At 41.5% G+C, this 12029-nt stretch overlaps 1 protein-coding gene across 1 annotated transcript in view; it reads right to left on the bottom strand.

Annotated features, from left to right (window-relative positions):
* Nucleotides 1-12029, bottom strand: part of ntn4 (netrin 4) — a 31969-nt gene that overhangs the window by 3197 nt on the left and 16743 nt on the right. The window contains exons 4-8 of the mRNA XM_084910268.1: nucleotides 11382-11508; nucleotides 10402-10587; nucleotides 1342-1555; nucleotides 895-986; nucleotides 239-307 (exon numbers count right to left, since the gene is read on the bottom strand). Coding sequence (XP_084766394.1) covers nucleotides 239-307; nucleotides 895-986; nucleotides 1342-1555; nucleotides 10402-10587; nucleotides 11382-11508 — 688 coding nt within the window. The remainder of the gene's footprint in view (nucleotides 1-238; nucleotides 308-894; nucleotides 987-1341; nucleotides 1556-10401; nucleotides 10588-11381; nucleotides 11509-12029) is intronic.

Raw genomic sequence — 12029 nt, 5'->3', positions numbered from 1 at the left:
ATTACAGGTTCTGTTTAATGTTTTGGTTGCTGTAACATATTCATTTACCAACTTGCGGGATAAATAAAGTACGTATAATTAAAATACAAAGACAGACTGAATCAATGAGCATGAGTATAACAATGTTAGACATAAATACAGTAAAATAGATGATTTACATTTAAATGCATTAAACTAATCAGGTAAAGCCAGGCTTACATGAGTTACAGTGCATGTTTGGAGATGTTTGAATGCTTACCATATGCATAATTCATCGTGCAAAAGAGTTTGCTGTTGGTCAGACTTTGCTCTTGGCACTCACACTTCTCTGCAGGGGGGACATGCAAGAACAGTTTCATATTTGTAGCATAAATAAATAACTTTTTCTCTATGTGTGTGTGTGTATGTGTGTGTGTGCGCGCGTGTTGCCTCAGATACTGTATGTGATGTCCTAAGACTAATAATAAGTACAGTGTGTGGCGTCCAGTGAGGAATGTGCCAATAAAAGCTGGAGTTACAGTGTGGTGGTACTGAGGGTCTGCGAGAAGAGACCTCCACTTGGAAACTGTCCTTGCACACACACACACACACACGCACACACACACACACACACACACACACACACACACACACAGTCATGTTTCCATCCTGGAATCTGCATACCTCAACTCTCAAGCATGTCTTCATACAGCAATGTAATGATTTAAATTACGGGGACTTGCCTTTTGTCCCTAATGTCCCCACAACATGAGTAAAACAAGCACACACACTCACACACATCTTTGTTCAACATCTTTCTGAGAGCGTAGCCAGACTTTCATTACTTAACCATTAACGCTTGGTCAGTGGACCGTGAAGGAGGATAAACCACACACACATGGACGCACGCACGCACACACACTCTCTGTATTGTACCTAAGTGAAGAGCAGAGAAGAGTTCGTCCGTTCTGAAGATTCTGACTGACTCACTGGCGTTTCTGTCCAGGTGGTACAACTCCAGATCAGAGCTGCAACACAACATCGGCATACATGTTATCATAAAACAGGAATTATAGCATCGAAATATACTTAAAGTCCTTAAAGTCAACATCTCTTTAAGCAGAAAAAAATTATATGTATATTTAAGGCTACGTATAATTACATGAAAAACATGTTTGACTATTTTAACAGAGCAGACATATTGCCGAGTGATGATACCATACTAACATATTCTCAGTCTCGACCCTGCCTTTGTACTTGCTGTACAAAAACTGGGCAGATATTTGATAATATAAGGGCACAAGGTCATGACTAAAAAAAGTTCAGTGCTTCTGTTTTTAGGCGCTACAGTTTTGTTATCAGGAGATAAAAGCTCTTACTCACCCAAACATGCAGTCTCCAGTAAACGGATCACAGTCTCCTGCACATTCACATGGACGGCATCCGTATTCGTGAAAGCCCCAGTATCCCACCATGCACCTGTCGCAGTGGGCTCCACCGACGCCTGGTTTGCAGATGCAGTTCCCGTTTGCGGGGTCACAGAGCGAGCCGTCTGCCAAGTGGAAGGGCATTGAGCCCATGGGGTGACAATTACATGCTGGGGAAGAAAAAGGTGAAATTAAATTAGATTGGAAGGTTTTTAATGGTAGATGATACCAAAACATCATCCTTGCACTATCTGAGAGGCGAGGTACATACTGGACATGTTGTCAGTTCATTACTGAATTCATAGTCATAAATTCTTATGTGCGTGGTATGTTGTTGATCTGAATAATTCAGAAACTGATTTTCCCACACAACCATAACTAGGGTTTATAGAAAATGGTTAGAAAAAAGAAAAATATCAATCATTAGTGATTCTCTGGGGTAAATATTTTTTGTTGGAGAATGGCCAGACCGCTTTGACCTGATAGAACTCAAATGATCACTTATTAGAGCCAAAAGATGCAGAAGAGCATCTCAAACCTTGAAGCAAATGAGCTACAGCAGCAGAAAACCACATTAAGTGCCACTTTTGTTTGCAGAATCTTATTGAATCAATGCTATGAAGAATTGAGGCAATTCTTAAGGCAAAAAGAGTGTCAAATCTGGTACCAACAAGGTGTACCTAATGAAATACCTGTTCAGAAATACTATACAAAAGACTAAAGAAAAGCAGTGAGTCCAAAGGTCTGACAGTCTGCTGATTAGCAAATTACTATTTATCACCTGCACTTAAGTATTTCATCAATTGCTCTATTGTCTGCTTTTGTGGCAGCCACTTAAAACACAAAGGCGTCTCTGTTTTTTTAATCACATGAAGACAGATGTTTATACTTCTTTATTTGTGATCCTAAGCTTTTTCCCAAAGTCGATCAATATGCTTTTAAGGTCTAAAACTCAAATTAATCCTCCTCACATGGATATATGAACAAATACATACGGTAAAACTCTCAGCCCTCTAATTGTGTACCGATAGGGTGTTTTTCCAACAACCTCCAAAAACAATGAACACACCTTATTGAACACCCACCCATGTTTCCATTGGACGTCTGAGAAAACTGCTGTCTGCTGGGACCCGGAGTTGTCAGGCCTCCCCCATAAATAAACCGCAGAGAGAAACAAAGAAGGGGTGTTGTTTGAAGTCATTTGTCTTGTGTTTAATGATGCTTGAAGCCTGACTGCCAGTAAATGACTACTTACTGTACACCCAGAAGCTCCCTCAAGCTCCTTTTTCAAATAAATCATGGTGGAGAAAAAAGAAAAAACAACAACTTTAAGCCAGAGGTCTGAATCAGGCAGTTTTCTCAAACCGAACTGAATGTGTTAAATTCACATCGACGACTATAAACAAATGAGATGGCATGCTTTTAGAAACAAAGATTAGAGTTCATTCCTGACCTTAAAGCATGTTTGCCTTCAAACTGTTATCAGAGCACTTCACGGACTTTATTTGATAAATTGTTCCGAAATAGAAATACAACAGTCAACATGAAAAGTTTTTAAAGCTTATCAGTTTATATAGGCGTTTTCCCCACCTCAGCAGTGAAATGCACATGAATGCTTGAAGTTTGTAGATAAACAGAAGCACCACTGAGTTTTTATGATTAAACTGCAAAAACTCTGAGTGCTGGTGTAGCTCATGTGGGTTAAGGAGGCAACACATATGCTTTGCTATTGCAGAGTCTTGGGTTTGAATCTAATGTTGCCCTTTTGCTGCTACTCTCTCTCGGCTTTCTGTGCTATTAGAAGGTTAAAAAGCCTAAAAATACAAAAAACAACAACAAACAAACAAAAACAAACTGTATGCTAGTAAAAGTTTGAGATAAAAAGACTGAATTTGTTTTTTTCTGCTCATCTGGGGCAAGGTCTCAGGGGCAGCAGCCTAAGCAGAGAAACCCAAACCTTCCTCTCCCCAGGTCTTAGGCTGGCTAAGACCTGGGGAGAGGAAGGTTTGGAAGATGTAATCTCCTAAGTTTGTCCTGGGTCTGGTTTGGGGCCTCCTCCCGTGAGGAAATGCCAAGACCATCTCACCCAGGAGCCACCCAGAAGGAATCCTAGTCAGCTGCCTCCTTTCAATGTGGAGTAGCTGTATTCCTAGCCCCTCCTGAATAATTGAATTCTTTATCCTACCACTAAATGTAACTGAGCCTCCAGGAGCTCCACAAATGATTTTTTAAGCTCCTAACAAACACTCAAACAAAAACAAACCACAACAGTCACATAACTTGGCAGAAACAATAAAGATAATCAATATCTATAACGTAAGCCATGTCTCAGCACACAGTTCTTTTCAGTTAGCTGCTCCCATTAACTGATCCATGTTGGGAGGTAAGCTAATGCCAGTTAAGATTAGTCACAAGAAATCTAGTTTTATCTAAATAGTTTTATAAAAAGGAACACATCATGCCACGATCTAAAGACCTGACAAACAAAGTCACAGACATCTATCAGTCTGGAAAGGGTTACAAAGCCATTTCTAAAGGTTTAGGCCTCCAAGGAACCATGGTGAGGGGCCATTATACACAAATACAAACAACATGAAACAGTGGTGGAGCGTCCCAGGAGTGACCGGCCAACCAGAAGTACTCCAAAAGTACAGTGGTCAAAGGAGCTTGCAAAGAAAAAGCGTCTGGACTTCTTTAAGTTACTTGAAGACGTTTCACCTCTCATCCGAGAAGCTTCTTCAGTTCTAAGGTCAAATGGTGGAGAGTCCCAGATATAAACCTAGTGGGAGTATCCCCCCACAGAGGGACAAAAGGACCCCCTGATGATCCTCTAATCGCCTGAGCCAAGGTGTGAAACTGGGTGTGGGTCCCAATCAGCCAGAGTTTCGGGTGTGTTCATTGTGAAACCTGGCCCCACCTTATCATGCGAATTCCTGAGGTCAGATGGCCCAGGATGTGAGTGGGCGTTAAGGCGTCTGGGAAGGGATCTCAAAACTGGATTATAGATGGCAGAGAGTTGGTGTCGTAAACCCCCGCCTCTGTTCAAAGATGGTCGCTCACAGTGGACATAGATGGCTTCTTTCACTCCTCCTCAGATGGTTTGAAAGAGGAGTCTGAGATCCGACTGAGATCCTGTGGTATGCTCTTAAAAAGGCAGCTCATGCTTGAAAACCTTCCAATTGTGCAAAAGATGAGTGGGCAAAAATTTCTCCACGGCGCTGTAAAATACTCATTGCCAGTTACTGCAAATGCTTGTTTGCTGTTGTTGCTGCTAATAGGTGGACCAACCAGTTATTCGGTTTAGGGGGCAATCACTTTTTCGCACAGGGCCATGTAGGTTCCCCCTACCCTTAATAATAAACACCTTCATTTGAAAATGCATTTTGTGTTTACTTGTGTTATCTTTGTCTAATATTTAAATTTGTTTGATGATCTGAAACATTTAAGTGTGACTTGAATGCTAAAAAATAGAAATGAGGAAGTGGGCAAACACTTTTTCCACACCGCTGTAAATACAATAACAGGCGACGGGAGTTACATGACCCAAACTGTGCCTTTGACCCAAGAGAACGATGTCAACTGTCAAACCAAACAGTTTATCAGACAACTCACCCACACAAAGATAAGATTGAACTCCATCAGAAGACCTAGCAATACAGTACCAATAAAATCATAAAGATATCACATTTATATCCTTTATAGATGTGGGCATGTAAAAAAGGCCATATCAGCACTCTTTCTTAGGAAGCATCCTGCACAGGTAAATAATTAATAGAGATTGCAGCGCCACCTCAGTGCCATTTAAAACCAAGACACGTGTGACGGTGTGTTTGGCAAGCGTGTGAATTTTCATATTTGTGTGAAAATTTATGACCACTTGAAGGATTCACAATGCAACAACTCCTGTAAGCAAATATGTGCGTCTAAGAAACCTGTCAGCTGCAAGAGCTCTGACAATGAAGACTTTATGAGCGTGTGCTGAGACATGATATGACACCTGCCCAAACAACCACGAGAAAACCCACTACAGACATAAATCCCCACACACAAACACACACTGTAACTCTCCCTCCTGATAAACTGCTTTGGTGTGTACCAGCTTGCGTGAAGCTTGACAAGAGTGTTTTCTTTCGCGGGCCCCTCAGAGGCTGGAATGAAAAAAATGTTCCTCACAACGGAGGGAAATTCCTCCATTGTCAGCGAGCTGCTGCAGTGGGATTACACGACCTGAACCTTCATTTTAGGGGTTCTCCAAGCATGTTGTTGCTCCTTTTTTCTAATCAATCAGCCTTCATTAGTTATTATCCCAGAGGTGAGTTTTTGGGTGTAAAGCACCGAACCTAATGACTGAAATCACACCTGCTGTAAAGAAGGCATGCATCTGTTTCTGTGACCTTATCAGAGATGCAGAGATGTGAGAAAACGTTAGAAAATCTGGAAGGACAATAAATGAGGTTGTATAAGTCCATACAGTATGCAATTCATCAACTACTCACTGTTCCTGAACTGCCAGACAGAACAGCAAGAGACTTGGAACAACATAATGATTTATGCTAATGTTGCCATACGAGGCTAGAAGAGTGGTACACATGCTGCAGGACATGGCAAGCTTAAAAAGTTATGGAACATCACAGGTGGCATGGTCTCCACATTTCAGAAACTGCTTGTCTACTGGAATTTCCCCAAACATCCATCTCTTGGGCAACAGTAACTCAAATAGCCACCTGCTACAAGCAAGGGATGCAGAAGAGCATCTCAGACTTTAAAGCTGATGAGCTACATCAGCAGAAGACCACACCAGCTGCCAGTCCTGTCAGTTAAAAACAGGAAACTCAGGCTACAATCTGCATAGCCTTACTAAAACTGGACAATGGTCATATAATGAAATATCTGGTGATATAATGGTGTTTGTTTAAACACCGCCTGAGCATTGTCGCTGACCATTTCTTTATGACCACAGTGTTCCCATCTTCTGATGGCTGCTTCCAGCAGGATAACACAGGACAATGAGTTCACTGTACTCATACGGCCTCCACAGTCACCAGATCTCAGTCCAATAGCGCTCATTTGGGATGTAGTGGAACAGGTGATTTGCATCATGGATGTCAACATGGACCAAAATCTCTGAGGAATGTTTTCAGCAACTTGTTGAATCTGTGCCACAAAGAGTTAAGGTAGTTCACAGGGCAAGAAGGGGTTCAACTTGGTAGCAGGAAGTTGTACGTAACAAACTGGCCAATCAGTGTCTATAAAAAACAGACAAAGCCACTGTGACATCGCCCACTGGTTAGTGAATTCATACACAAGTGAAGCTTTGAGATGTGTTTCCACCATTGCTATTTTAGTGTACTGAAACCAGACATGACAAGTGGATCTGAAACCCAGAACACTGTACACTCATACAGTAACAATTTATCAACCGTAAGGTGATGGAGAAGCACACCCTGTTTTATCCTCCTGTTTGTCTCCAATTAGGAATATGTGTTTAATAAATGACTATAAATCCTGATGAATTAATCATCTGGAGCCCTAGTTTAAAGTTAATTTTAACTGTGTTTACTAAGGTCACAGATTCAGGGAGCTGAAGGGTTGCTTTTGACTATTCTTGCAACCAGAGGAGTCCCCCCCTGCTGGCTGCTAGTTTCATGGCAAGACTTTCTTCTAGAATAACGCTGTTACGTTAACTAACAGCGACTCTAACTACAACTCTTTAACTACAAAGAAGTTATTTTTTTAAACTTCATTGTTAATTTTCATTCTATTTTTTTCTGCTGATGAACTTCTGTTTTGAAGTGTTGAGTTTGGCATTTTGCCTCAGCTATCTTAGTTTGGATAAGCGAGGTGTGGATCCTCCTGAAGAACCTAGGACTCATACAGTAATAACCCTTCTGTCACAAGGTTTCATTTATTTTACTCTAAATAGGATCATAATTTCCAAAACGCATAAGGCTGTGTAGTAAAAATGACTGGAAACTACTAGAGATGGACCGACCTGATATTACCGGTATCGGTCGATACTGACCTAAATTACTGGATCGGATATCGGAGAGAAATAAAAAATGTAATCCGATCCATTAAATATCAAAAAAGCACCTCACAAAACTTGCGACACGGCGTAACTCGGCTCATAACCGTAGCACGTCGGAGCAGTATGCATCAAGTGATAGAGCAGCTGTGTGTATTTGTAGCTTGGCTACCAAACCGGCATTTCATCTCAGAGGAAGTTATCCCAGAGAGAAGTAAAGCAAGTGTGTAAGTTCATCTCTGAATGTTTGTAAAGCATTCCAGCGTTAAGCTTAACAACCGATATATGGAGCGACTGCCTCTTCTTGCTGCTACTTCAATCATGAAACTGATTAATGATCACCTGATCGACTTTTCTGTCGCGAGTCTGTCTCTCTTCTTTGTTTTTGGCCCACTTCGCGCCAGAAAGAGGAAACCAGCGGCTGAACAACAGCAGCACGTTTATCCTTGATAAGCTGTTGTTAGAATTTATTTACTTTCTACACCAGGATCTTTTTCTACGTAGCTGACGGCTGGTAACTGTGCAGGGGCGGATCTAGCAAAGTTTTGCCAGGGGGGCCGATAGGGCATGAACAGGGAAAAGGGGGCACAAAGACATACTTTTCTTTCTTATTCTCATTTAAAATGTCTAGCTTTTATTAAATAATTATCTGAATCTTACACCCAAAGTTTTAATCTTATGTAAAATATATAGAAGTCCATTACTGTATATAGTGACTGTTAAGTCTAATATACCCTAGTAAGCTATAGTACTTTTTCCTTTGGGAAGATACCATCTGTGCAGTCTGCAATTTTGTTGAGGAAAGATGTTGAATCTATTTAATTATTCTTGAAAAATAATTTATTTCTGTGCATTTTCCCCCCCACACTGCATCAAATTAAAGTTGATTACGTCGATTAAGCATCATGAGGTGGGGGGTGGTTCCCCTTTTTTTTTTTTTTGCTGGGAGTTTGCAACCCTATTAGTTAGGTTGCTTAATATTTCTGCTAAGTACTCTTTAAAATACCAGAATAGGAAGGATGGTGTAGGTTTAAGGTTATTAGATTGATCAGTATTGCTGAACTATGAAATATTTTGGGTGCAGTGTATTTTTTACATACAGGTATAACAGAATAGCTTTAGTGTTGTTGTTTATTTAAACTTGAGTATGAACTTATACAAAATGCAGCAATATATTAAAAAACAGTTTTATTGATTAAAAAACACACTATATCGGATTCATATCGGTATCGGCAGATATTCAAATTTATGATATCGGTATCGGACATAAAAAAGTGGTATCGTGCCACCTCTAGAAACTACTGAATTATATTATAAACTAAACTAATGTGTTAATGAGGTCATAAATCAGGTAAGAAATTGGATCATTTTGGATTTGTATGACCAAAATACTCCCCACCCCTCTGGTGGCCATTCATATACAGTCTGTCTTTTGTAGAGCAGAGCTGCAGACACTTTTTTTTGTTTTTCAGACATGATTTATTCATGCCCAGACACAGATTTGCTCCTGAGTATTTTACAGGTTCTTATAAATGTCTGCCTGTATTTATCTTGAAATGAATCTCTTGAATTATATAATGCACGATGAAATCAAACCCTGAAAGACGGCAAATTGGGCTGATAGCCAACATGTTCTTCCCTCTCTGTGTTTTTGAACGGTCTGCTGCTACTTGATAGTCTTTAGGTTTTAATGAGATTTGCTTGCACGCACACACACACACACACGCACACACACGCACACGCACACACACACACACACGCACACACACACACACACTTTCCTTGGCGTTCATTTCCAGCATACCTGTGGGGATGAGTTCACAAATCTGACAGATAATCAGAGGGAGACTGTAGCCACCGGTCTGTGTTTATGGATGACTATCTCATGTTTACTTAAGACTCACCTCATCACAACCCCCACACACACACACAGTGACGGAGAAAGGACCGTCACACATTCACAGCTAACAATCAAGCTCTGAGTCACATCTTAAAAATGGCAGAACAAACCGAGATGGACAAGCAGGAGTTTTATGATGAGCTTTGAGTCAAGACGCAAGTATGCCTCCATCTGATGATTAACTATGGAGTAACTGGATGGAGAATGGGGCATCTGCTGCCTCTGAGAGACACACACACACACACACACACACACACACACACACACACACACACACACACACACACAGGTGCCCGTGAGGACTGAGTGTTATGCAGCATGTTCCAGCTTGTGATCTCCGTCCTCTGCATTCCTGAGAAAAATCAAAGGGCTGTGCCAGTGTGGTGCATTTGTCACCACTGGTCTAATGCTGTGACTCCATACTGAATGTCGTGTGCCAGTGAAATTCCTATTATCATTCCAAATAGATAGCAGTTTTATAAAATATACTGTAGAAAGTAAATGGACAGTCAAGAACACGGCTGAGCTTTTAGCTGCTCTTTCACATTTAAAAAAATACTTCAGTAGAAGCAACTTGATTACTCGTTTCATCCAAGGTATGGATGAAATGTTAGATGGGCTACTGCAGCAGAAGATCACACCAGGTCCGCTCCCATTAACTAAGAACAGGAAACTGAGGCTAAAATTCACACCTGCTCTGACAAGACTCTGTTTCTGCTACAAGATTCAGATTGAAGGGTCAGAATTTGCCATGATTTTCACGTTAATATGAACTTCTGACCTCTATGAAAGCTCTGAGAAATGTTTCCAGCACCTTGGTGGATCTGTGACATGAAGATCTAAGACAGCTCTGAAGGACAAAGGGTCCAACTTGGCACCAGCAAAGTGTTACCAATGAGGGTATATAGACTTACATCAAGGGTGTCTAACATAGATTAATTCATGGGGCACATACAGTTCATTTTGTGGGCTTGTTAATTTTAAATTTACATCTGAAACATTTGACGATCTCTAATAAAGTTGATGCCACCAACTGTGCTCCTAAAAGTCTGCCTCCCACTGTAGTTTAGTAAAATGTGTGTGCAGCTTACGTTTGCAGGAGTCGGGGGCGGCGTGCGGTCGGTTGGGATCTCTGTAAAAGCCTGGCTTGCATTTCTCACACTGTCGCCCTTCGGTGTTGTGCAGACAATCGCAGATGCCTCCGCTTCGCTGGCCAGACTCTCGCCATGCTGTCCAATCAAAGCGGCAGTTCTGAGCGCGTCCGTTACACTTGCACTCTGGTGTGAGAAGAAGAAGATAGTCATCAAAAATGAAAATATCAGACTGGCAACTGGCTATATGTACAAATATTTCAGAGAGCATTTGGAGGCTGTTCGTTCTGATATTTTAGTAAAGTATGAAGGCTTTAAATAACCTCCTGGATTTGTTCTAAAGGGCAAATATGGCTGATTATGAGTAAAGACTGCTTTTAAACCATGTATTCTCTTCTCAGATACCTCAAGATGTTAACCTGAACTCAATGGCCCTGTTCACCTTTCTGACCTGATTTGCAGCTTCAGGTTTGAACACTGTGGACTCTTCCAGGGAAAACTGGTGTTCGCACTCGTGGCCATAGCCAGAGGCCAAGTTGGGTCCGTTTGCTCAGTTGTGAGTACGTGCAGGGAGGGTTTGAAATATAACAGGGGCGTCGGGACTGATGCATGGCTGCTCAAGGAGACAACCTTAAAGAGCCAGTTTTATATCAAATAAGGTTTTTGGGGTTTTTTTTGTTTTTTTATATGGGAAAAGAACTTTTCGATTATTTATTATCAGCTGCATTTAACTTTGCTTTCACACATCACCAACAGGGTAAAACCAGCCTGTCTCACGATGGTCTAAACCCAGCTCACGTTCCCTATCCCTATCATGTCACAATGATAGCAAGAGCCGACACCAAAGGATCAGGATTAGACTCAAATGTTTGCCATTTGTGCCATCTAGGTGCTTGGATCTAGATTTAAGATTTACAGGCTAAGTTTCAATACAAGAGTCCTGTGGTGGAAAAAGGTGTGAACAATTTTGTTTGACTCACTCCGACATTCATGCGGTGCTCCCGTCAGTCCATCGGCAGGCTGCCACGGTCTGTCGTTGTACAGAGGAGCGCAGCGCTCGCAGTGATCACCTGCAGTGTTGTGTCTGCACACACACTTCCCATGGACCTGAGAGAGAGAGAGCTCATTAGCAACAAGCAGCATGATAGACAGAGGTAAAGATGGATGAATAGCAGGAACAAAGAGGTCAGTCTGATGGAAAGGACAAGCTTCTTCACTCTCTCTTAACCACTTTCTTCCTTTTTTAATCGCTCCTATTCTCTTGGTCCATCTCATTCTCCAAAATCAGTGAATGGAGATTTATTGTTTGGCTTCATGGCTAGAAATGGGAATGGGCCTCAGCTCTGAAAAGCCTGCGTGTGTGTGTGTTTATGAGTATGTGTGTACAAGTGCAAGTATGCAGCGCTGAGAGCACAATAACAATCTCCTTGTCATTCCTGTGAGCTGGAATGCCATGCATGCTGGATAATGATTGAATGGGGGGGGCACAAAGCATCTGAGGAAGCTCTTTATTTGTTTGTGTTACACCGTGCAACTGCAATGTAGGACACAATTACACGGCAACTGCAGGGGTACACTCGCAATAATCAACGTGCACACAGGCATGCAAAATAATTGCAAACGCACAC

The sequence above is a fragment of the Perissodus microlepis genome, chromosome 17 (genome assembly GCF_051167445.1).
Source record: "Perissodus microlepis isolate ML-2025 ecotype Zambia chromosome 17, ASM5116744v1, whole genome shotgun sequence".
NCBI lineage: Eukaryota > Metazoa > Chordata > Actinopteri > Cichliformes > Cichlidae > Perissodus > Perissodus microlepis.
The sequence above is the reverse complement of the archived record's forward strand: the minus strand, read 5'-3'. Positions and strand labels throughout refer to the sequence as shown.